We start from the raw sequence: 27,330 nt of genomic DNA, 5'->3' as shown, positions 1-27,330 counted from the left end.
GCCCTGTGCACTGCAGAGAACCCCAATCCAGTCGCCATGCCCAGACCAAAATCCCTGTGCCAACATGGCAAGTCCACCACTGTGCAGGATGTGGTTAGATTGTCAAAACTCCACAAAGAGAAGGTAGACTTTCAAGGTGCACTCAAACATGTGCAGTATTGCGTCTAGTTCCCTTACAGGAAAAAAGTCCCAGATTTTCAAGGATGCTTGTACAGCATTTGTGATTCTAAATTAAAATTGCCTCACTTTAACAATTGCTTATTTTTGCTCATCACATTATCAGTGAAAAAGTAGTGTCTTAACCAATCATGCCACTGCTATTTGAAATGAAAACAGACTACAGTGTATTTCTTTTACAAATTTCAAATAAAACATCTGCTCATTGATCAATTTGTGTTTATGTAAAGTGTAGAGGAGCAGCTATATAAGTCTGCATGAGATGCCCGCCCACTCCTCCACTTCCCCTTTATTGGATACATGAGACCGTGCCTTGCCTGACAGCAGATATCGTACCAATACCGCAATGAGTCTTTGGAAGGAGATACTCATTGAGACAACTCTATCGAATGTACCCCGGAAGTGATGACAACCTGCAGTAAAAACTCCCTGAAGGAATACGAGAAGGAACTAAGCAAATGAACTGATGACATCATAAGAAAGTGTGCACGATGTCCTGAGATACTGACTAAAGACAATGGGCCTCATTACGAGTCCGGCGGTGACCGCGGCGGTAAAACTGCCTGGTTACCACCGGACACGTATTACCATTCCGCCTCCGTGACTCCCGGAAATACCAGGGCATTACGACCCTGGTGTCCTGGGAATTCCGGAGGTGGACTCAATGGGAATGGGGGAAGTGGAAACACTGGCACCATCTCGTGATGGTGCTGGTGTTTCCACGTCCGCCTGCAGGCGGGAGGTGTTCAACCCGCAAGGTCAGACCTGGAGGGAAGGTCACCTCCCGCCTGCAGGACTCGGGATCGGGCGGTCCGGAATTAACAGTGGCGGCGGGTTTACTGCCACTGTTCATTCCCGACCGCCCGACCTGTAATGAGGCCCAACGTATGGATCCTAGAGGACGAATGATGAAGTAAAGTATTGAGTAACCTAATCAACGTGGAAAAGAAAAAGATTGCATTTTAAAGTGCTGGAGAAAACAAATGTTCAATAAATGTACAGACAGTGATAAGCAAGGTTCATCAAGTCATCATAGAGGCTAGCTAGGAGTAGTAAATAGAAGGCAGGTGAAGCCGCCATTGTACAGAAAGTGGACATTGGTATCATGAATTAATTAAGCCAGAAACCATGAGGGGAAAATGGAAAGCTGTATCGCAGCAGAATCCCAGGCTCATGGAGCTGCGTGACAAGACTGCCTAGCCTCAAGTCAAAATCGTAGAAATCGAGGTCAGCCATCTACTCTGAAGAACGAGTGTGCACAGGATGAATATTCTCACGTTAAGGTGCGAGAAACCACACAAAGGATGCCAAGTTTGAATTCATTTAGATCATTTAAAAGCTGCAAAGATCATGGTCCCCTGTCATGTGAGCCAAGGATGGAAATAGAGCTTGAACTTGGCATTCCAGACACGATATAGTGCCCTCACTGCCATGTATTCTCAAAGACGAGCATACTCTACAAGGCCAAGTACAAATATAATTTTGTGGCAAAAGGCATGGGCGATGAAAGATGCTGGGCTAATTGGGTGGTGAGGCAGCTTCATGTCCCATGTCCCTACACCTGGGTCTGTGCTTACGTGCTACTAAATTAACCGAATGTTCCAGACATGGCACAAGAGTGCCAACCAATTGTGTTAGTCTGTATAACGAAGGACCTTCTAGCTTGTAAGACCAATGAGAAACTGTACGGAATATTTCTAAAGTGACATGTTTTAAGAGGTATAAATTGTCCACCTGATAAAGGACCGCCAATAACAATCCTAGCTCCTATATAAGTATATATCTAGATGTTTCCCTTAACCAATCCTGACCCTTGATAGGTTTTTCACTACTGCCACTTATTACGACGTCACTCTGACGCATAGTATACACATTTTATTTTTTATGGCGATCATTGAGAGACTGAGTGCACATCTGTTGGTTCATTGTAAGCTCCCCGTTTTAAATAATTAGTAATAAAACAGAAAGTTGCCATCTTCTTGAGTTTGTCCAGTTATTCGGACTCAGAATTATTCCTTTATTATCCCATCCATTGTATATGCATGCTCCAAAGGGCCATAAACTCATGTGGTAGTAGTGCCAATGATTTCAGATCCATCCAGAGTTTTGGACAATTGGGCATCCTTCGCCATTAGCTGGAAGATCGTGAACATTCCTGTGGAGAGTGGCCAATAGAAATAGATTTGCAAGAAGATTCGAGATGGTGGGTAGGTCCCTCTTTGAAGAAATACCTGCTTGGTTTCCATGGGTGCTCTGCGTACGGAAGGCGAAGTAGTCGGATTGAAGGAGGAGTTGATACCGAATGCCTCGAGTTGATCAATATAAAAGGGGTGCGATGGTGATGTTTTTAATTAACGGTAAAATTTGTGCAGGTAAGAGAACACCCAAGTAATCCTGTTTCAAGGGAAGTAGAAAAAGACATTTTAAACTCCAATTAAGAGAGAATACACACAGTCAGGACTGTGAAAGGCAATGTCTTAAACCCTGTATACCGTAATACAATTAGAGGTGGGAAAATATACCTCTTACTATAGAAAAAGGGAAGGTGATCAGATGGGGTATTAATGTGTATAGGGTTATTGTTTGAAGTATTATTTGTTGCGTGAAGTTTTTAGAAGAAAGAAACTGTAAAGAGTGGAAGTGACATAGTTTTGAATTCAGGTGTAGCAAACGATTAGCGCCAATTAAAAGACAGATGGGTTGTTGAAACGAAGGAGGATTGAGTGGCGATTGTTGGCACTTGCTTATATATATTTTGAGAATAAAAGTGGTGCCTTTTATTAATGATTGGGTAAGCATTAACAGTCAATTGCAACTTGTCATTATGGAGGACACACCTCTCATGCAACGTTGCAAAACACTACCAAGCTCAAACAGTACAGTGCAGAATGGGTAAAGGATACAGCTGATAATATGTCCAAGCCATGGCCACAAGGGTGATCATTGTCAAAATCAGTATTACAACACATGGCTACATATGTGAACGCTGCATACACAGGGAAGAAATTAGAGAAAAGACTAGCAGTTTTAGAACTTTGGAAAATGTACCAAGAGGAGAATGAAGACCTGCCACCAGAGGATTGGATGCTTAATCAGCATAAAGGGAAGGCATTGAGCCCTCAGCTCCTCTTACTTTGCCCAAAATTAAGAGCCTGGATACAGATAAGAGAGGAGTTCATCCTTTAAAGGAATTAAAAGCAGCGGCGGGCTATAGTAACCCAACGTACAGTAGTGACGATGGCCCAGAAGAGAGCAAAAAGAAGAAAGATGCCTGTAAATTCATACGAGATAAGGAAGAAAGGTCATTGCATCGAATAAAATAGCATTGAATGCCATACCAGAGAAAAAAAAGCATCAGGAAAAAAAGCATTGAAATCTTTTTTATATGGTAAAGGGTTTAGTTTCATTAACATCTGTTTTAAAGGTTGAAAAAGGGGAGTTTTAGGGGGGGGGGGGACAACCCCATTAAAAAAAACATGAAAAAGAAATGCATTTGATGCTTTTTTCCTCTGGTATGGCATTCAATGCTATTGAATTCGATGCAATGACTATAAACCGGAAGAAAAGGGCGAGTGATTGAATATAAATCGACAAACAGGCAGAGAATTTTAAAAGATGGAAACGAGAAAAGGATAGGGCTGACGAGGTTACGCTTGTACAGAACGAATGGATGGGAGGAAAGATACTGCTCATGTTTTAGATGGAAAAAGCAATGAGGAGGTAAGGCAAAGAAGACAAGGACTAGCAACAAAAGAAGGACAGGGAACGAAAAAAGAGATTGAGGGAGGATGAGCAAGGAAGAAAAAGTAGGGATCAAAGGGAACAGATATGTAGAGAAGAACAAGAGAAAGATGAAAAGCAGGCTGAGGCACAAAGGAAGTATGACACGAAAGAAAGATAGAAGAAAGATAGGAGAGAAAGATTAAGAAGAAGCATGAAAAGTAAAGGGAAAAACATTACAGAGAAGGAGAGAAGAAGAATGAAGACAGGAAGTGTGAAGGGAAGAATGAAGGCGAGAGGAAGAAAGAGCAAGAAGGGATGCAAGAAAGCAAAGAGAAGTGGATGAAAAGATAAAACAGAATAGAAGGCAGCAAGGTCTTGATACAAGTCTCATTCTTACAGAACGAATGAGGCAGAGTGAGGAAATACGATAGGAGAGAACAAAAGAGATTCTTCCGATAAAGGAAGTAGAGCTAGAAACACCTAGAGTAGCACTAGAAGAGGAAAGATATGATGCAGAAAATATTGGAGAAAGGATTTATGAGATATATCAACAAATAAGGTAGGACAGCGAGTTTTTGCACTTGAGGTAGCGGTAGCCAATCCCCGGTACTTCAACCACAGGAAGAGGAAGAGAACATGTTTAGTGATGAACGCTGAGCACTGTCTTAGAGCAGACTAAATATAGAAAGAGAAGAAGTTGATAGCCATACTAGTTGGGGTCTAGCAATGTCAGACGAAGAAAGAGTCCAGTCGTGAGACAGAGGGAGAGGGTGCATGTGCCCCACTGGGAAGTTAACAGATGGATAAAGAGTTAAGATCTTGAAAGAACACCAGATCCTATACCATAGCCTGGGCTTCCCCGAAGAAGATTATGTAGTGAGAGGGGAGAATCCCTACCTTATGTGAGCAGGCTGAAGATGTTACCAGAGCGAAGGTGAATAGAGACGATTACCCCTGCACTGGGTAAACAAATAGTGGGATCTGATTATGGAAAAGGGTTCTTGCAGTTCCCCTTGTTAGAGAAGTGGGAGCAAGACCGCAATATATTCCATGGTCTCAGATGGATAAGGATAACTTGAAATGCAAACTCCCTAGTTAGACTTCGGGGGGCTGGGAAATGGATATATGAATTGGAAAAAATGGCAGGAGGAAACAGGCTGGCCTTAGAAGACATAAAAGGTCTATTGGCAGCTATTCTTGGGGAGAGCGCTGACATATGCAAGCGAGTTGGATATGCAGGTGTGACAGAACAAAACAGCGCATGATGGAGCGACATTTAATGATTGCAGGGCAGATGTTTAAAGGGCTCTCTCGGTACAGTATCCTGATACATCAGATATGGGTGCAATTATGACACGTAAAATGAAAGAAGATGAAGACCCTATTGCTAACATTCAGGATAAATGGCAGCTTGAAATATGTGAACCGTGGGAAAATAACTGTGGCACTACTTTATCATATTCTATGTCAGGGATTGCCAGAACCGGTACAGACACACATGAAAAAACAAGTAGTAATGGAAGCGAAGATACAGTTAACTATTGTTAACCATTGTGCATCATTATCAGTTATTGCGAGAGAAGAACACAAAGAAAGAGGAGAACGGAAAGATTGAGGAAGCCAAGTTAGTTCAGAAGAAATTGTCAAAGTTTGCAACGGAAGGAGCAGTATTGACAAGCATAGAAGGAGTGGGAACACAAGAAATAATGGGTACGTCACAGGTGAATAATGCACACCCAATGAATCAAAGTGTGTATGAGTTTTGGCCACGAGGTAGAGGTGTAGGTTTCAGATGAAGAGGCGATGGATTTCATAATGCCCAAGGTGGATTTCAGAAAACCCAGGGTGGATTTCAAAATGCTCAGAATGGAAGTCAGAATACTCAAGGAGGATTTACCAGATGGCCACCCCCAGTATGTTGGAATTGTGGGACGACATGACATGTGCACGTATGTAGGAACCTATGGAATGCGCAACAAAACTGACACCTCTAAAGAGGGGGAAAGCTTACCCGCCGCCATACTACACAAACACAAGAGGGCTTTGCCCAGGATCACACATCCGATCAGGCACAGGCACTGCAAGTACAGCAGGCACAACAGCAGGGGCCAATGCACATGCACCACCACAAGGGCAGTCTTAAGCACCTGTGCAAACCCAACAGAATGTAAACACAGAGCAAATACTGACACCTAGGATAGGGGGTGTCACTGTGGTGGGAGGTAACCCTTTTACGGGGACAGGGATGAATTTATACACTCAATAGGTCAGCTCAGAGGGTGACTTGATGTGTTCAGTACTATCCGTGACACCAGACCCCTCCCCACCCCCCCCCCCCCCAAGAGGAACCAAGGGTCGATGTGACAATAGGAGGCAAATCCATTTCCTTTCTTGTGGACACTGAGGTGACTCGCTCTTGTATATGAGGGAAAGTATCCGATGTTAGGTATTGCCATGAATGCTCAAGGATTCTCAAATTGAGTTCCCTTTACTGATAAATTACCTGTTTCTATAGGGTAATATGACAGGTCTGTCCCCTTGCTATATTAACGACAGATGCCAGTTAACATCCTGGGAAGAGATTTGATGATGAAACTTACCACAACAATATCATTCACTGATCAAGGAATAGTGTGCTCCACTCCAGGGGTACAGTATTTAAATGTGGGAGTTTATACTGGCTTTTACAGGACAAGTGGATCTACAAGGATTCCTGGTACATCCAGAAGTCTAAGTATATTGATATTGATATTTTATTTCTATTGTGCTGGTACACAAGTGTTTTTCGGAGCACGACAAGGCAAGGGAGGGGAACAGGGGAGAACAAAACAATTATCTTACTAGGCCCAGTGACATTGAGAACGTGCAAGTGCATGGGAGAGGGGGAGGGGGAAAAGTGCATGGAATGGGGGAGAAGTGGAAAGTGCGAAGCAAAGGATAAACAGATAATAAATACATAAATAATAAAGGCAACAAACAGTGGTAGTGCAGCCAGCAATTGGCAAGTTCTAGGTTGAAGGCAGCAGACAGGGTAGGTCTGATGAGTGCAGGAAGAAAAAGGGGGGCTGTATGGGTACAGATACAGACCCCAGTACAAGCGGTGGCCCGAAGGCAGTGCAGGAGGGTGGCAGGGTGAGCAGGTACCTGGGCCCGGAGGACAGAGGGTGGCCAGGTGCACGGTGCCAAGAGAGCACAGATCAGCAGGGGAGAGGGGGAGCAAAGGCAGAAGAAAAGAGGAAGGTCTTGAGGTGCTTCCGGAACCGGAGATCGTTCTCCTCAGGTTTTAGAGTGGCAGGGAAGGGAGGCTGTTCTAGAGGGAGGCCCCAGCCGAAGACAGATCTACCCCTAGCTCGTTTCTTTGAAAAACGACTGACCCTGAGGGAGTTGGAAGTAGAGGAGCAAAGAGCTCGAGAGGGGAGGTATTTGCGGAGGGATAGCTGAAGGTATTTTGGACGCAGGCCCCAGAAAGCCTTGTGGGCAATGCAGAGGGTTTTGAATTTAATCCTTGCATCTACTGGGAACCAATGGAGAGATTTCAGAGCTGGAGAGATACGATCCCAGGGCTTGAGGCCAAGGACAAGTCTCGCAGTCCTGTTCTGGATTAGTTGCAGAGGGCGGAGAGTAGAGGCAGGTAGATTTAGAAAGAGGCTGTTACAATAGTCCAACCTAGAGAGAACCAGATCTTGGGAGACCATGAGCTTCTGGAGGAAGGAGAGGAAAGGCAGAGTACCTCTGAGGAGGTGCAGTAGGAAGTTTGACTTTTTTAGAGACATCAGAGATATGGGCGGAGAAGGAAAGTGTGGAGTCAAAGATGACCCCAAGGTTCTTAGCCTCACAGGTGGGGGTGGTAGGAGGAGGGCCAAGGGAGGCCAGCCGGAGAGTGCGGGGAAAGGATGGTGAAGGTGTGCCGATGAGGAGGATCTCTGTCTTGCTGGCATTCAGACAAAGATCATTGGCGGCACACTAATCTTGAATGGCAGTTAGGCAATCAGGGATGAGAGAGGAGGTGGCCGAGGGCAGCCTGAAAATGAGTCGAGTGTCATCGTAGCACTGGAAATTTGAGCAGAAAATGGCAATGTAGTGGGTGAGTTGCCAGGTATTGGTTGAAAAGCCAGGGCGAGAGGTTAGACCCCTGGGGAACACCACAGGTAGAGAAGATAGATGATAGGAAGGACCCAAGTTGGACCTAGGAGGGTTGATCAGATAGGAAAGAGGTCAGCCAGGCCAGAGCCTGATCAGTGATAACCAGGTTATCACAGAGACGGTTGAGGAGGATGGTTGACCGTGTCGAAGGCAGAAGACAGATCGAAGAGGATGAGGGCAGAGGGAATGTTAGAGTCCAGGTTGGAGAGTAGATCTTCACGGATGTTCAGGAGAGCAGTTTCCGTGCTTCTGGCAGCTCTGAAGCCAGGCTGGTGGTCATGGAAACAGCCACCAGAATTGGAATGAAGGTTAAGCTGAGAGATAGCCACATTTTCTAAGAGTTTGCCCAGAAAGGGAGTAATGGAAATTGGACGATAGTTAGCGGGACAAGAAGGATCAGCTGTACGTTTTGTCGGGGTAACTTCCCGAGGGTCGGCAGGGCCGTCCGCGGACCTCTGGGGTGGGGAGGCCCCAACTCCTCCCGTGTCCCAAAGGAGTATGAGGCACACACAAGAGCTAAGAGTTACTGCTGTTTATTGCATAAAAACAGACAGGGACAGGTTCTCGGAGCGTAGGTACCCAAGGAACGTCTCAGTCGAGATGGGCTTGCAGGCCCTTTTTCTAACAGGATGACGCTACGATGTGCGTCACCTGGGAAAACTTGCCCCCAAACCGAACGCTACCCCGGTTTGGCTCCCCGAGTGGTAGGGTCAGTATGGATCAGTATAGAAGGAAATATTAGTGGTAGAGAAGAGGTCAGGTGGTACGCTTGGGTTGTCCCTAAGAATGGTTACATGAAAAGTGTTACATGAAGAAAGTTAGTGATTGGTTGAATTATGGTGTCATCAGTGATTAGCTCCTTGTGTTGTGATTGGTTCATCTGCGAGCCCCCAAGCCTGGGATCATTGTCGTTCCCAGCTCGCAATGTACCTGCTGCTGGCAACAATGTGTGACTATGTGTCAGTGGCGGACAATGGACTGGTCTTACTACTGGCTGTTGGGTGCTTCTTTCCCATCGCGGTCAGTGTACAATTTGTAACGTCATTGTTGCAGTCTGGGTCTCGGACGTGAGACCCCAGTGCTTCTCTAGTCCTTGGAGCTTGGCATCGTATCAGGTCGGCTTGGTCATGTGGAGAGACTGTGGCTGAGGCAGAATTACAGGGATTTGATTTGTATTTCTGCCCCGCAGAGTGCTTAGCAGTGGCAGGTGTAACCTTGGCACTGAGAGCACCGTGTGTAGATTGCAACTTCGCGGCCTTGCTTGTGGGTCACCCGTCAGGGTTGTTCTGCATGATCAGCACCTTGCAGCTCCGTCTGAGCTGCTCCGGGCCTGGGGACTCTGGTTTGTGGCCTACCTTGGCCTAGTCTATGGGTAGCTGCATACAGTCCATAACGCAAGGGTCACAAGGTGCGACTCGGGTCCTTATACATTAGTCCATCTATAAAGTGTCATCTTCAGGGTTTTAGTAGCATGAAGCATCTGCAAGCATATACACAAGCTCTTCTGGCGTTTTGCGTTTCTGCGGTGCGGTAGTTGGCCTATGTGAAAAATAACAACGATTTATGTCTGAGTGTGTGCGGTCCTCTATGTCATAGCACTGAGTATGTTCTCTGTGTGGGTTGGTGTGTGTCTGATCCAGGTACTTGGCAGCACGTGTGTTCTTGTCCGTGGTGGCTATATCGTCATGTCATTTCGAACGATGGCGATATTGGTTGGTGACGTCTAGTCGAGTTGATCCATATGGTCGGCCTCAGCTCCACCTGATGTCCCACCACGTGCTTTGTGTGGGAGCTGGGCGTGGCCACCGTGGATCTTGATGTCCGGGGCAGCAGTGAGAGGGTCGACCTCATCCCGTGGTGGGTGCTTAGGTCGTGACGTCATTGGCCATGGTCTGGACGGGAATCAAGGAAAGGGATCGTCCCATTTTCCCTCTTCAGTTTCTTGAGAAGAGTATGCACAAGGGAGTGCTTCAGAGGGGAGTGGAGGGGGAAGGACCCTGAGGCAAAGGAGTGGTTGTAAAAATCACCAAGCGCCGGAGCGAGGGCGTCAATGTGGTCCTTGATAGTTTTAGAGGAACAGGGATGAACCTGTTTTGACGAGGCTTTCATAGATCTGACTTGTCTAGCGACCTCGTCAGGGGAGAAAAGAGGAAAGGACGAGAAGGATGGCGGGGGGTGGCTAAAGGAGGGTCGGCAAGCACAGATGGAGAGGGGAGATGAGGGGTGGGGGTGGAGAGGCTGGACAGGATGTCCTGGGTTTTTGAGATAAAGTGAGAGGCAAGTGCATTGCAAAGAGCCTGGGAGGCAACAGGATCGGTAAAGACTGCAGTAGGGTTGGTCCGCTCCTTGCAGATCATGGGGTGAGCATTTTATTGACATGGCTACCTGGATTAGTAGGGTTATCCATGGAGCAGATAAGAACTTACATGTTTAGATTCAGTTGCCGAAAGGCTTTGTTCAGTGATTCTTTGTGCTGCAATTGTGAGGAGATATATATATGTGATGGGTGAATGCACCAGATTTGGAATTTTAGCTGGGGATCCAGTATACAAGGGATCACAAGCCCTAGAAGAAGAGCTGAGCTCGAAAAACGTGTTGGCTGATGCAATAATTGATTTTGCTTAGTTGCATTAAAAAAAGGTTTTAGGACACACGCGCAATGTGATTAATGGTTAATGTTCCCTTTTGTGTTGTGGAAGTCTCCCCTTCTGCAGTTAAGCTATCGGGAAGAAGAGCCTGGTCGCATTTAGGAGATGTGAAAGTCCCTCCCTCCAGGGCCCATTGCCCAAGAAGCAAGACAAGAAGAATTTCCACATGTGCAGACTCAATCAATGACCAAGAAGAAGGACAATAAAATAGCGCGTGGTTAGCACACATTTCTTTTGGACTGGAATTCATTGGACACTCAAACTTGTAGCAGGAAGTACACAGCCTTGCAGAGAACTCCAGAGGTTGAAAACATACTTTTTAGAAATTATTTGAAGAAGTAAAAAGTGCATTAATACTATGCCTAAACATCAGTTCCCGATTAGAAAATGAAAGAGACGAATACCCAGATTCATTTTTAGGAGAATATCTGTTTCAATGATAAATATAGGATACCCATTGACAGTGACACACATTGGCTTGTAGTTGCTATTTTTGTGTTTGTACTTCAGTCCTACCCTTCTCTTGTTAGAAGAGATGTTAATATTAACACCTTTCTACATGACCCTAAAAATGGTCCTGTGATACGAAGACTCAATCGAGATTATTGAGCAGATTGTGCAACTACGAATGCAAAATTGAAGTCTTGTATTAAAAATGATTCATGAAGAGGATAATGTGATTATAGAAAGTTCAACAAGTACTGGTATCACACCAAATGTTTCTCCAGACTTCTAGGTCTAATTATATATATATATATATATATATATATATATATATATATATATATATATATACATATACACGCACACACGTGTATTCTCTTTACCTTTCCGTATCTTACATTTCGAGGTCACAAGAGGGATGCAGAAGAAGATAACCAGAGTATAGATACCTATCTTGATAATGCAGTTCACCTGGGGAATAATATGTGGTATGAGCACATGAATAGTGTGCGAGAGAGTATCTGATGAGAATTGCTATGTCTGCTCTCTCATCCCCCATGCCATGAATACAGTAAAAACCTTAATTTCAAAAGAAATGTCAGCACATGATGCAAAGTGCCTCAGTCATCTAGCAGCATGCACAACTAGAAGACAGTTTCAAGGGAGCTGGGAAACCTTGCGATGGAGATCAAGACAGTTTCCGTACGAGGATTATTATATCAAGACAAGACAAATGGAGAAAGAGCCTGGATGGACAGACAGGATGCTCGTGTATCCTGCTGCAGGACATGACGAGGTGATTGTTGAAGAAATTAAAGAATGAACTGTTCTGACATGACAGAAAAGACTGGAATGCCTGGATGCTGAGAACATTCACAACTGATCTAATCTATGGACGAGTGAGTACCAACAAAGGATGGGAAGATGGAATGATGTCCTGTGCAGCTCAACCGCTGAGGAAGGAAGCAGTGTAAGGACTACAGAAAGTAAATGACGAGTGTCTGAAGTCTTGGGCCAAGTACACCAAACTGCTGACATGGGTCGAAGATGAAGCAGGCCCGGGGTGTCTGTAGTCCCATTGGTTAATGCGACAATGTGCTTTCAAAGCAAAGGAATACATTATGTTGGACATAAGGAGTGCAAAAACACCATTGATGTTCCAGGAATGAGGAGAGGGGCGTCTGTCCTAATGGATCGATATTGGGCTTGCGGATCGAGAGCATATATGAAGCTACCCAGGACTTGGGGAGGAGTGTTCTACTTGGTATATATCCATGTTCCAGTATTGACGATTCTATGGAGTGACCTGAAGATTGTCCACCTTTTGGAAATTCTTCAATCACCTGAGAAAGAAAAGGTCAGTAGAACTTCGGCGGATGAAGAGATCGATTTATTTCTCACAAAAATCACTAATGGCGTATGAAGACATTCCTGACTAACACAAACTGTTCAGCAGAACTGCAGTGATGTTTACATCCATGTTCATGCCTGGAATCCAAACAGCAGTGAATGCCAAATGGCTATAGATCACCAAATGGGGGCTGCTGCAAACAATCAATGCCACTATAAAAGGATTGAACGTTATAAGAGAAGAGCTGAGGGCCATAAGACTGATTACCCTCCAGAATAGATATGTCTTCAACATGATTACCGCAAGGGAAGGAGGTGTTTGCGCCAAGATCGGGCCTTCATGTTGAACATTCACTCAATCTCATGACGACGAGAATGGGACCTTGCCTGAGGCCATATCAATGTTGGCAGATCCACACATAAAAATGGTGGATGAGACAGAGGCCATTGGAGATGACAGTTGGCTTGCACTCCTGTTCTTATGGATTCCTTATTGGATGGCCAAACTATTTAAGTTCCCTGGAGCAATATTGGTGATAATCATATTTGGATTCTGTAGGATCGGAATAATAATTGGACAATGTACGTAGACGGCAAAGAAAGCAGTGGGAATGAAGATCATGATAGATGCAAAAGACGGACCAGAAGACAAGCTGCTGACTGATGCCATCAGAGACTACATAAATGCTAGTATTGTGGCACCTGAACAAACTAAATTCTGGTATCTAAAGGATCATAAGAATTTTGTCGGACGTTGGGTCTACTGTACCCCAAATGGACCATGCAATTACATGACTTGGAGTGTGGATGAACACATTAAAACAGCGGGCACCCTGAGATATGGGTGCCTAAGAAACACTTTTTCAAGAGAAGATGCAAGGAAGCAGAAAGAATTGAGGAGGTGGTGGAGGACTCAACCAGAGGGGGAATGCAGAGGAATAGCTGTATACCTCTGCAGGAGATTCCCCACCCCCTTACCTCCCCTGTATTGGAGACATGAGACTGTGCCTTGCCCGAAAGCAGCTATCGTACTAATACCGCAGCGTGTCTTTGGAAGGAGATACCCATTGAGACCACCCTATCGAATATACCCCCGAAGTGGCGACAACCTGCAGGAAGAACTCCCTCAAGGCATACGAGAAGGAACTAAGCAAATTAACTGGTGACGTTATAAGAAAGTGTGCACGATCTCACGAGATACTGGCTAAACAATGTATGGATCCTAGAAGACAAATGAAGTAAAGAATTGAGTAACCTAATCAACGTGGAAAAGAAAAAAAAAGATTACACATTAAAGTGCTGAAGAAAACAAAAAGGTCAATAAATGTATAGACGCAGAAACGCAAGGTAGATCAAGTCATCATAGATGCTAGCTACGAGTAGTAAATAGAACGCAGGCAAAGCTGCCATTGCACAGAAACTGGAAATTGGTATCATTTATTAAATAAGCCAGAAACCATGAAGGGGGAATGGAAAAAGTGGGGCGCAGCTGAGTAGCAGGCTCAAGGAGCTGCATGGCGAGGCTGCCTGGCCTGAAGTCAAGATCGTAGAAATCGAGGTCAGATATTTACTCTGAAGAAGAATGAGTGTGCGAGGATGAATCTTCTCATGTTAAGATTCAAGAAAGAACACAAAGGATGCCAAGTTTTAATTCATTTAAAGCATTTCAAAGCTGCAAAACGGACGAGATCGTGGTCTGCTGTCATGTGAGCCGAGGATGGAAATAGAGCTTGAACTTGGTGTTCCAGACATGATAGCAAGTGCCCTCACGCCTGAGCATTTTCAAAGATGAGAATACTCTACAAGGCCAAGTACAAAGACAATTTGATGGCAGAAAGGCATGGGTGATGAGATGCTGGGCTTATTCGGTGGTGAGGTAACCCGTTATGTCCCATCTCCCTGCACCTGGGTCTGGGCTTACGTGCTGCTAAATTAACTGAATGTTCCAGACATGGCACAAGCGTGCCAACCAATTGTATTAGTACGTATAACTAAGGACCTTCTAGCCTGTAAAACAATGAGAAACTGTGTACCTAATCATTCTAAAGTGACATGTTTTAAGAGGTAGGCATACGTTATCCGCCTGATAAAGGACAGCCAATAACAATCCTAGCTCCTATATAAGTGTATATCTAGAGGTTTCCCTTAACCAATCCTTAACCAGGTTTTTTACTATTGTAGTATGATGACACTCTGACGCATATTAAGTATAAGAATTTTACTTTTTGTCGAGATCATGGAGAGACTGAGCGTGCGTCCGTTGATGTTTCGTTGTAACCTCCCTGTTTTAGATGATAGTTAATAAAACAGTAACTTGCCATCTTCTTGAGTTTGTGCGGTTATTTGGACTCAGAATTATTCTGTTGTAATCCCATCCATTGTACATGCACGTTCCAAAGGGCCATAAGCTCAAAAGGTATTTTACAGGTTGCATAAAGGCAGTACAAATTAATCAGTGGGGAGTATGGGCCTATAGCAGTGACAAGTGTCTGCAGAGGAGTGCCTTGAACATGGGGCTACTGTGCGCTAGGGAAGCAGCTACCATCATGGACAAAAGTGGCACTCATCTGAATGTTACAAACAAGTGATGACACCATTTTGCTCCTTTGACCATTGCTGCCACCCTCCTTCCATTGCCAAGGTAATTGACCATCTCATGCAATAAATCATGGCATGGGCAGGTTCAGAGCATAGGAACAGAAAAACAAAATATGTGGCATTCTATTAATGTTCACCGATAGATGAAGCACATTTCAACATGCTATCAATCCAGCATTCATGACAACCTGGTAGCTGGGATGTATAGACATGGCCTACTGTACTTTTGGTATTGGCACACATGGGGAGAATCGGTCAATGAATACTGCAACAGATGTGCATACCCAAACCCCCGAGGTGGACTGCCCACCCATACGTGCACTCTTTAGACAGACTGCATACACAAGTGTATGCAGACTGATATACATTATCAAGGAGGTCCACCTGGATGCTCTAGCCCCATTTCCCATATCTATATCAACAGCTGGGCTTTTATATATCCAGTTTGTGTGTCATGTTGTGGTGGCATGCTATACAATGTCACTATGGATGGGGGCCTTACCATGAACGCACAAGGCTTTTCTGGGCTACAACCTTTGTTCCATTTATCGATGATCTGCTCATTACTATCAGAGAACATGACCTCACCATGCCACTCTTATATTCCCGCCAGATACAAGTTAACATAATGGGAAGGGACAAGAGTAAACTCAACATAACCATCTCATTTACTGACCAGGGGATAGTGTGCTCCACTCTAGGTATTCATTACATGAATGCATGAGAGTTCGTATTGGCATTTTGCGGACAGACAGCACAAAGGGGCGTGCCCATGGAACCTGAAGTATTTCAATATGGGGCGAATCGGCTACTAGCATGGCTTCCTGGGATACAGGAAGCCATATTTGATATATATATATATAAAAAATACAGGGCAAGATATTGTGATTACACTCAGATTTCTTACTTAGGCCAGCGGTTCCCATAGATGAGGAGGAAGCACATGTGTTCCCACTAGCATTGTAAACAGTTATTGTGAGGGAAGAGCGAGTGATTATTCACGGGACGGATGACGAAGGGAAAGCATGTTCGGCAGTGATCGCCTTAGACAAGGGACACAGACTGACAGACTTGATAGGCGAAAAGTTTTTTTGAGATGTTGAATCAGATGATGAGGTAGTGTTTCTATAAGTATCACCTACTGGGTGAAAATCGAGAATAGGGAAGCCCCACAGAGAATGGCATTGATAAAAAAAAAACATAATTTCTCCAAGATAATTCGCACAGGTGCCAAGTGCACTATGGTCCAGCAGTCTCTAGGACATTGGCCTATTGAAGGGAGTAGGAGCAGTTGCGATCAAACTGAAGCCATTCGCAATCTTGCCAAATGTGAAGCAATATTTAATTTCTGAAGAAGCAGACAAGGGGATTTCAGTGTAAATTTGCATATTAGTACAACAGAGGACAAAGTCCCAGTGTAACACGGTTGTGCACCCAGGGAAAAAAAGTGACTGGGTGGGGTTGTGAAGATTTAGTTAGTATTTATGCCCCCTAAATAATATAGGGGAGGCAGAATTTCCATTTGTTCCAAACTCAGCCACAATATTATGCAACATCCCACCCAAGGCTAAACATTTCACGGTGATCGATTTAATGAATGTATACTTTTCAAATCCCTCTTCATGAAGAGTCACAAGATTTGACCTCATTTTCATATAGAAATATACAAGGTTACCTAAGGGGTACCGAGCGTCCACTTCAATATTCAACAAGGTCCTTCTGATGGACTTAGGAAATGTGCACCTTGAAAGCACGGTAATTCAGTATGCAGATGACTTCATGGTCTGTAGTGAGACAGAAGAGCAGTGCAGGAAAGATCAATACAGTTGAAGACATTTCTGACAGACAAAGGATACAAGGAAGACGAGGCAAAAGTACAATATTGTCAGGAGGTGGTCCTATATCTATATAGACAGTGGATATCCCCAGAGGGCAGGAAAGTGACCCCTGAAAGAGCAGAAGCGATCATGAAAACCCCTTAGCCAAAGACAGTAAGAGAAATGCAACAATTCTTGGGTCTTTGCAAATACTGTAGGGCATCAGTCTTTCATTACAGCACATATGTCCGGCCCCTTTTAAAAAAGGGACTTAAAGAGGCTCAGAGGGAGCACTGTAATATAGCCTGGACAGGCAAAATGATAGACGCATTCAATGACTTGAAGAAAGCAATTTGCGCAGAACCTGTTTTAGGTGTTCCAGACAACAGCAAGGAATTCTATTTATTCTTACACTCAAATGGAGTGGTAATGGCAGCAATTCTTACACAGAAGACAATCTTGGGGCACAAATCAGTAGCATATTACAGTGGGCTCTTAAATCCATTGATGAGAGGCCATTATCACTGCAAACAATTGTTTGCTGCAGCAGTCTTTGCAATTGAAAAGTCAGACCGTATCATGATGGTCAGCAGATACACTATGTGGAGCATGCCCTGTTCACCATTCTTGAGTAACCCAAAAGCACACTGACAACACAGAGCATCAGGCACAAAGTGATCATTTCGAATCCAGCAATTAAAATAGTGAGATGCAGAATAGTGAACACAGCAACATACATAGCAGAGCCAGTCGAGGAAGGAGATGAAGTGCATGACTGCACCAAATACTCTGATCATTATGATTATATACCTCATGTCAGAGATAATGCTCTCAGAGGAAGGATCTAGGGGGGGGGGGGGGGAGTGTTCTTCATTGACTGTTCTTCATCAATTGACCAGATTTCAGGGCAAAGGCACACTGGGGTCGCAGTAATAAAACTGAAACAGAATGGCAACTTTGAAGTAGTGTCAAGTGGGAGATTGCACTCACATTTTTCAGAGCAGACCGCAGAATTAGTAGCGCTTATTGTAGGTGTAGAAGCACATAAGGATGAACAAATCACAGTGTATTCTGACTCCACCAATGTTATGTCAACAGTACACGCAGGACTGTTAGGTTGGAAGAGGTGGGGCTTCCTACGTGCTGACCGCACATCAGTGTAACATGTGCCCCAATTGGACAGGCTCATAGATGCACTACAACTCCCATCGGCCATTTCCGTGGTGAAGTGCACAGCCTACACTAGAGGATAGGAGGTAATCTCCCGTGGCAATGACGCTGCCGACACTTGGGCCAAAAAAGCAACATATTTCCCTGAAATATTTGAATTTGACACACCACCTAATAAGTACACACAAGCACAGAATATAATGAAAGGTTTCAATTAATTGCCCACACGCAGAGAATTGAACTGCAGGGACGCGCGTCACCAGAAGCTATGGAAAAGGAGGGGGTACTCCGTATCCCCCACCAATGCAAATTTGACAACAGGACAGCACTGGTAAACTCATAATGCCCCTTGCATTACTCAAAATAGCATTAGAACAGCTTCATTATCCTGCTCACACCACACAAGATAGTATTGCAGCCCAGATAGCGGAAGATTGATTCACCCCCAATATTTGTTGTGAATTGCGTTGTATTCCAGAAGTACACGGCAGGGCACATGCTGCAAGTAGTGAGGAGAGCAATAGCCCGCCCCACCGGACTCTTCCAGCAGTTGCACATTGATTATGTAGACATGATCTAAAATTCTAAAGCCTACAGATATATGCTGGTAGTTGTTTGCCCTATATCACGGTGGCTCAAAGCCGGTCCTTGTACACACCCCGATTCAACATGTGCCACAAGATTTCTCGTACGAGAGGTATTCCCACGATAGCAAGAGTGCGAAGTTCTTCGGTCTGACAATATGCCCAAACTTTAAACAATTAATTCACGAGCACAGTGCAATCCTACTGAGCATTAAGCATATGTTTTCCTCCATTTAATACTCCTTAGTGAATGGGATTTGGGAGTGCCTCAATGGCTTGCTCAAAGAGAGAATAGCCAAATTAAAGGCGACCCAAAAAAAAAAAAAAAAAAGGGTGGCTCTACTGCCTACCCTTAGCCGTCTGTGCACTATGGAACCAGCCCAGCTCAACCATCACCTGACTCCTCCTGAGCTGGTGATGGGACGCTGTATGTGTATACCTCTTGCTCCTCCTACTAGAGCGCTAAATGATGCCCATAGTGCCGGGGGATCTGAAATGAGTATCTGGCGTCGATGATGGCTATTGTTTCTTTTATATTCCAACAGTTTCGAGAATGGAAGGGGAGGTGGAAGAAGTATGAAGACGACGCTCAAGTAACTCTGCAGAACCTTCTCAAACCCTCTCCCTTATACCCTGGTGATAAGTTCCTCTTGAGGAACTTTACTAGATCCTGGCACAAGCCTAGGTTTGAAGGCCCCTTCATCGTTGAGGACATTACTCCAACTGATGTCATTAGGCAGACACATGTGGCTTCAGATTGGCAAAGTCAAACCCTACAAAGGCGAGAGCCCCCCAGCCCCATGTCCCAGAATTTTCAGCTGAAGAAGAAAGAGGAGTGCAGACAATCTAGGCCAAGGAGCCGACAGCAACTCTGAGAATTAGTAAATGCACATTGCCCTTTTTTACATAAGCAAACGGTCTGCACATGCAAACGTTTACCCCCAAGAACCTTTTACTTGCAGAATAAGAAGTAAACACACTTTTGACAAAAAAATTACTACTAAATGTTACTTCTCCAATATTTATCTATGGTATTCTCTTCTTTGTAGTTACAGTATGCTTAAGAAAAGTAAAGTACCGATTTTTGCTTTATTAGTAAACCCGAAAACCAATTTGTTTTTTAGAGGATTTTTTTAGCAATAGTAATACAGTTTTTCTTGTTGGAATTCCGTGTTTGGGGATTGATGGGAAAGTATCACGAAAAAATGTGATTACTCTTTTTAAATTTTGCTAAGTATAGGCTTTTGGCTCACAGACAATGCAATGAACGTGCACCTTTGCGCCTGACCTTTTTCTACTTAATGTTACAGGAGACCCGGGCTCCAGAGGCAGCAGCACCGGGGCTATTATGCCCCCACTTTGGAGAGCCATATTCATGGTTTTCCACTTCCCCCAATTGTGGGTAAGATTTGTGTTTGGAGGGGAGTTGGTTCCTGGTCTCCTGAATGAAACACTTGTGCCATCACTACAATAACCAGAATCCTTTGAGACTGAAATTGAAAAAAAGTAATTAGCAACACCTGAAAAGGAACACAGCTAACACAGCCTCCCTGATGAGCGTTTGAGACTTGAAAGTACTTGGAGGAGTAGAACCAACTATTGTGCTTTGGAACTGTAGCAGTTGGGATTTAACCCTGGTAATTTTTTAACATTGTTGGGACTATTTGCATCTGGGATTCAGCCCTGTTATTATTTTTTGAACTGTGTTGGGATTCAACCCTGTTATTACTTACATCAGGATTAAATGACTTGGAACCAGAGTGCGCGCCTGACCTTCTTTTTCTGTATAATCTACTTCTGTTACACCTGAAACAAAGCCCTATTGTTCCTCCAGGTACAGAATTCTTCTATCCCCGAGACGCTCGTAATCACGCAGGATGTCTGGTGTTCTGCAAACCAGACGGGGAGTGCTGCTATATGACCTTGAGCATGGACAAACATATAAAGAACACAGCTGACCTCAGCGGGGTGATGAAGATATGGATCCCCAAAGTACCCCACAGTAGTGAGAGTGCTCAGAGAAGTGTGGCGGAGGACTCAGCCAGAGGGGGGGGGAATGGTGACAGGCAAATTAATGTTTCATTCATTGCGTCGCCCCTCCCATGTCTCAATGTTACAGAAATGGAAGGTTTGCATTGCTTAGGGCATCCAACTTCTCCCCACCACCATACCGTAGATGCGAGAGACGTTACTAATGCAACCCTACCCCGGAGGCATCGCAGAAGAGCTGAATCTGCAAGCTATGGATGATATGAAAATGCTGTGACCAAGATGATGTAAGCAAATGAAATCACTGCTGAAAACTGACACACGTAGGTGCATTTGACACAAAGCAAATACACATCCACCATGAAGATACACGAACAATAGGTCAAACTACACTTAGACATGAATAGGCTTGCATCCAATAGGCTAGAAAATGATATATATATATATATATATATATATATATATACACACACAAGATGCACAATAACACACAAAGCTTGCTTAGCACAGAAACGCAACACGAATAAGTGGCCATTTTAAACAAGATGGATAGAGCAGCCACGCTTGAGTGAATGGGAGACATCAAGGAACATTAAAGCTGCTGGTGAACCAGGCTTGCTGAGTTAGGACATTCACACCTGAGCAGCCCAAACAATAGTCGCAGAGCATTTGCCAAGTTTACCATGGACAAGGAAGGTACAGATCGGCACCCAAGGGAACAGACAATAGCAGCACCCAGACGTGAGACACATTTCTCTTACATTAAGCAAAGGAACAAATAAGACTGGATGGTCAGATTCTCATTAACCAAAGCATAATATTGAGGGGAAAGTAGCTCAAAGAAGTCTGTAGCGGTCAGGAAGGGTAAAGACACATGCATTAATAAGGGCTAAAATCCTAGCAAATGCTCAGCAAAATAATCCAAAACGTGGTTGCCACACGCCTGACCTGAAAGTGAAGAATAGCTAGTTTTCTGGTTTATAGTGATAATATCGAATACAAAAATGTCGAAAGTCATAATTTTGAAAAAATTATGTCGAAAAAAAATTGAATTTCTTCCCCCTTTTTTATTATTTTTTTGTACCTTTTTTTTTTACGCACAAAACCCCAAAAAAATATATAAATAAAAAAAAACAAAGAATTCGATTTTTTACTTTTTTTTTTTTTAGACAGTAATTTTTCGAAATTATTGTCTTTTGACATTTTTTTTCTCGATATTATGACTGAACACCTAATTTTCGAGTTTCAGGGACAGACAGACTAAGGCATTCATTCCCATCAAGGTTTCAGGACAAAAGATGGGGCCTCATTATGATCCAGGCGCTAAGTGTTTAACGGCGCCGTAAAAGGCTGCGGCGCCGTTAAACACCTAGCGCCTAATTACGAGGTCCCTTTGCGGGACCCGAACTTAACGGCTAGTTTTACCAGCCGTTAAAGTAGGGACCCGCAAAGGGATCTTGGTGCTAATTACGGTACCACAATTTGCGGTACCGTAAGTAGCGCCTTCCCCATTCCCATTCCCATTGAGCCATATGGGGCAAAAATGGGAATGGGGAAGGGCCATGGCGGCATGGGGAATTACTGCCCCACCAACCTCGGAATGGGGTGGTAATTCCCCATTCCGCCATGTCGGACTCCGGCATGGACCATGGTGCTAATAGCACCATGGTTTAGTGCCGGAGTCCTAATGAGGCCTATGGTATCCAACATGGGAAAAGTAGCACCTTGGTGCTGTTCTCAACAATCTCTATTGTTGCTCATGTGCTGATAACTTTACAAAATTGACAAGGCTGAGAAGGCCAATACTGACCAATCCCCCATCTTCAATCCACATTACCCCACAACTGTTGCATTGGCCAATAGAATATTGTAGAGATGACATGTATTCACCTGTATCAATTTAGTAGGTGATCTCAGGCGGAGCCATCAGATGGAGTGAAGCCAATGAAAATACTAACCCCTATGGAAAATATACTTGGGTGATTCCCCTAACCAATCCCTCCACATTTTAGGCTTAGGTTTTTGTAATCATGATTGTGATGACACACGGCTGTGACCTATTTTTTGTTCTTAACCTGTTGTCAAGCCTGGAATGAGAGAAAGCCTCCGAGATTTTCTTAATATTCGATGATGTCCCGGTTTTATGCGTTGTTAATAAAACAGTTTTTTGTCAAATTCTTTGGACTCTTCCGTATTTTGGGCATGGGATTGCCTGGACTGTCCCTCCTACTAACCCTGGGATTTTTACCCCTTTAACAACAGATACAGTGGTATCTTACCATAGATATATTTGTGAACCAGGAGAAGACATTTAAATCTGGCCCTGCTATGCATGGTCAGCCATGCAGCCTGTTGACGGCACAAGCAAGTAGATGTGAAGTGAGGGAGTACAAAGAGTCCTATTAGCGAAGTTAATAATCTTGTCGAGAGGACAAAAGGCATAGTTGGAGAATCCAAAGAGGATGCTGACAAAATGGTCCAGTTTAGACAAAACAAGGATGGTTAAGAGATACTTTGGCTGAAAGGGAGGTATATGATTCTCTTAATATATAGGAGGTTGAGGCGAACTGCTGTTCCAGTTTTGGAGATTAAAGTAGAGAAGGGGTGAGAAGGATCATAGATGATGCTAAGGTTTCTAGCTACCCTAGGAGATTGTTGGACAAAGAGACAAGAGAGTATTTGGCAGGAAAGAAGCGCATCTCTTATCAGAGAGTGCAAATCCATCCAATATTTAATGTCAGTAAGACAGTTGTAAATTTTGATTGAGTGGAGAGATCAGGAGATGAGTTGGTTGTCATCCACAAAAATCTGGTATGAGAACCCAAAGGAGATTAGTGCCCCAAGAGCCAAGGTGTAGAGTGTAAAGAGGAGCAGACCCAAGAGAAAGCCTTGTGGAACACCAGCAGTCGGAGGAGCCAGTTGAGCGGTGTTCTTGCTCCAGAAGACCGAGAATTGGCGAGGTGCCAGGTAGGATTCAATCCAGGCAAGGACTTGATCGCAAATCCCAAGAAGAAAGCGTATTATGGAGATCAGTGATTACCCAGTGTCTGAGGCAGTAGACAGGTAAAGGAAAATTAGGATAGTGGATAGGTTGGAGTGCTTAGTGATGACATCTGTCATCACTTTAGATATCATTGATGATATCATTAGTTGCGCAAGTTACAAGTAAAAGTGAGAGATGCAATGTTTGAATAAAGAAAATACTTCTACAAACAAAGTGAAGTAACGCAAGTGTGCTTTGTCTTAATTTCACATTTACCTCGTCATACTTCAAATTAAAGTATCGTTTTGGCCTTCACAGTATAACAGTCACGGGTCAGAACCATTGGGGGCAGTCCCGAGTCAGATAGTAATAGATAAGTATATCTTAATCAAGACAAATCCAGTGCAGTTATTGATTTGAATCTCCCTGTAATTAAAGAACTACATTTTTACTGAAACCAGGTCTACTAAGTTGCAAGCTCAAACAATTTGCAGAAAAGAAAACTTTAGCCTTCGGAATATATTAAAACGTAGTCTATATAGAAACAGTGACATGTTAAAAAGTTCACCACACTCTTTTGCAAAGCTTTGTGATTAAATGAAAAGATGTACATAGAGTAACAATAACTTTGCAGCATTACACAGAAGTAGTAACTTAAAAGGGGAGCTAGCCATGTACCATGTAAAATGGCAATGCTTCGGTAAGACAACAGGTACATTTCCATTTTGAGGAATTAGAATTATAAGTACATGTCTGTGGGTACAATAAGTAATTAGGACAGAGGGACATGATGTATTTGTGTCTGAAAACATGCAAGTTTCCTACTTGTATAGGAAACTGGAGCATTTCCAGACCTTGGACATTTTGAAAGGCTTGACATACTTTTTCTTTCGTACCAAACACTACATGTCCAACTGTAAAAATCTTCTCTAATGCCTTGAAATAAAGAACATTCATTTTTCATACTGACATTTTCTTTTCAATGATGTTATCAATGTGCTAATGGGCAGTGGCTCGAAGTTAAGATGTTCAGGGTTTTTGTTCAGTTATACTGGTACTTTGTCGTCACTACAACTACAAAAAAAAATGGAATTTCAAGGGATGTATTATGCAATATTTCACACCATCTGCAATACTAAAGTGTTGTATTTTATCATAATTTACGTCATGAGCAAACCTCAGTGTGTTAAACATTAGGGAGTTTTCCCCATAGGGAGTTCTATGCACTATGGGATATGTCCCATGGCTATGACCGGTAGCTTCTTTACCCAGAGCACAGCATTTGACGATGCCCCATTCTCCTCTTTGCCACCTGATGTGGCAAAGGAGATGGGACTATATATACGAGGGGGGCACGCATGAAGGACCGCGCAGATGAGGACACAGACAGTGTGGAGGCCATGCAAGATTGCTATTGGGGTCCTGGGACGAGCAAGAGTGAGGTGGGGTAATGCAACAGATTACTAATGGGCTACTGGGAAGAGGTAGTTGGGGGACTGGAGTACTGGGACAAGGAAGTGAGGCTGGGTAATGCTACTGGACAAGGAAGGTTGCGGAAATGCAAAATATTACTAATAGGGTACTGGAATAAGGAAGATCGAGGCTGGATAATTGGGTAGTGGAATGAAGAAGGCAGCAGCTGTAATGGGGTACAGGGACAAGGAAGAGGGAGGTGGTGGCAATGGAGTACTGGGACGAGGAAGAGTGATGTGGGTAATGGGATCCTGCGGCAAGTAAGAGAGGCAGGGTAATGGGGTACTGGTGTGAGGAAGAGTGAGGTGGCGGTAATGCAGTGGATACGTATTGGGATACTGGGATGAGGAAGAGTGAGGCAGGCACAAGGATGCATGCAGTCTGCAGAGGTCTTTGTCCTTTGGGTTATCTGGTGCAAATGGTAAGAGGCGATTTCATTTGTTCTGTAAAGAAAAGCTAGAGGCTTCTAGTAACAGGTTAATTTTCTACAAATCCTACAAATGAACTTAAAATGTTAAAAAGAACTAGGAGACTGGGGGAGGGGGTCTGCCTATAAAATAGCCAAAAATATTCATGGCAATTAAGAAGAATTAAGCCATCATTAAAAACCTCCACAATTACATATTTTCCTGGTGTACAAAAACATATTTTTGGTGTGGTTCATCTCAGAGGTAGAGCTTTTTGGGGGTGCATTTCTCAATCTTCTCTTCCAGGCCACCAAGTATAACAGTAAAAATAATAATATCTCACCATCAAATTATTATATATGACCAGAGTTAAGACTGTGTTAAACTCACTCACCGGTGAACACTTTCGGAAAGAGCGTGTTCAGTGTCCCATGCTTCTTGCTCATCTGGGTCAGGCTCTTTGTCCCCATGCCAATGCACTCAATAGGGCCCCCAGATACTCCCTTTAGCCTCTTGTGGCCCACCGTCAGTGCCTCAGTCAAGTCCACTGCACAGTTTACAGGCAATGTAGTGTGGTTGCTAGCAGAGCTGTCCCCCTTCCTCTTGTCTGCTCTGCACTTGTCGAGTTTGGTCAAGTCCTGCCACAAACTGGACCCCTCTTGATGTGTACGCTGGAAGGGCGTGGTCTGCACAGGGGAGGAGCAAGGTGAAAAGATGGGAGAGCTGAGCTGACGGGTGGTGGTCTTAATGTAGCAAGGGTTTATAGGTGGGTACGGCTTCACAGAGCTGGGAGAGGGGTACTTGAAGACCTGGGAGGTAGCAGGTACTTCATTCCTACTGGGGGTCAGTGATGCAGGCCTCTTGCTCTCATCCAGCAGGGCCGTGCCCTCCGTTTGGCTATTAGGGGAATCATGTCCTTGAGGGACAATTGAAGGGGGAGGGGTAGAGGCTCCATCAAACCCTATGCACTGCACCTGTCCTGTGAAGCCCGGCAGTGAGGTTGTATTGGTGTCGTTCATACCATCAGGTTGGGTACACTGGCTTTGTTTACATGTATAGCTGTCTTCTAGGGGGTCCTCAGACAGTCTATACATGGAGAACGTCGACCGACGGTTAACAGGAGGCTGCTGGGGCAGGTTCTCCATGGAGTCCTCAACAGCTCTGCCTTGGTCCTGGGCACAAGCCTCAGAGTCAGTGCTAGGGCTGCTGTTGTCCTCATCACTGAAGCTCATCCAGCCTCTCTTTCGGTGCCCGGCCTTTGCACTGCCCGGGGTGGAGGCAGCAACATCGAGATCATTTGGAACATCCAATGGTGCCATTAAAGGGAGAGATGCTTGTGCTCCCCTTTCTTTATGATCTCCTGGGGTTGATGCTGCATATAATGATACATTGCCCTGCTCTGTGGCACGGCCAGGCACACGCTCAATGTTGCATTTCACAATGCTCACAGGTTGGTTCCCCTGGGGGGTCTTGCCTGTATTTGGTTGCTGCTTCATTGGAGTCTGTGGGAAAAGCAGGCGCTGCATGAAGGGGTTGCCCGCACATGTTTCTATTTTGATGTGAATGTGCAGCTTTTCCACACTTTGCACAGACTGCATGGCTCAGTTTCCTCAATCTTAGCTGATCTCAGCGAAGGCTGCCAATCCAGCGACCGGAGAATTCAATCTGCAAAGATCCAAGAACAGTAACGCATTAGTAGAATAACAGCTGCATGTACGTTTGCAGAAAACAAAAATCGAAAAACAAGTTAAAATGGGCTAGTTGTGTCAGGATGCAAGCCCAACACTTTCCCATCAGGGCTGCTAAACCTACAGAGCAGTATTT

At 44.3% G+C, this 27,330-nt stretch overlaps 1 protein-coding gene across 1 annotated transcript in view; it reads right to left on the bottom strand.

The window, feature by feature from the left end:
- LOC138467243 (formin-2-like) overlaps positions 1–27,104 on the bottom strand; it is a 235,273-nt gene extending 208,169 nt beyond the window's left edge. Inside the window, exon 1 of the mRNA XM_069607270.1 lies at positions 25,901–27,104. Coding sequence (XP_069463371.1) covers positions 25,901–27,104 — 1,204 coding nt within the window. The remainder of the gene's footprint in view (positions 1–25,900) is intronic.
- Positions 27,105–27,330: the final 226 nt, after the last annotated feature.

The sequence above is a fragment of the Ambystoma mexicanum genome, chromosome 4q, assembly GCF_040938575.1.
Source record: "Ambystoma mexicanum isolate Mex_15411 chromosome 4q, UKY_AmexF1_1, whole genome shotgun sequence".
NCBI classification, from domain to species: Eukaryota; Metazoa; Chordata; class Amphibia; order Caudata; family Ambystomatidae; genus Ambystoma; species Ambystoma mexicanum.
This window is presented reverse-complemented; position numbering and strand designations above follow the sequence as displayed.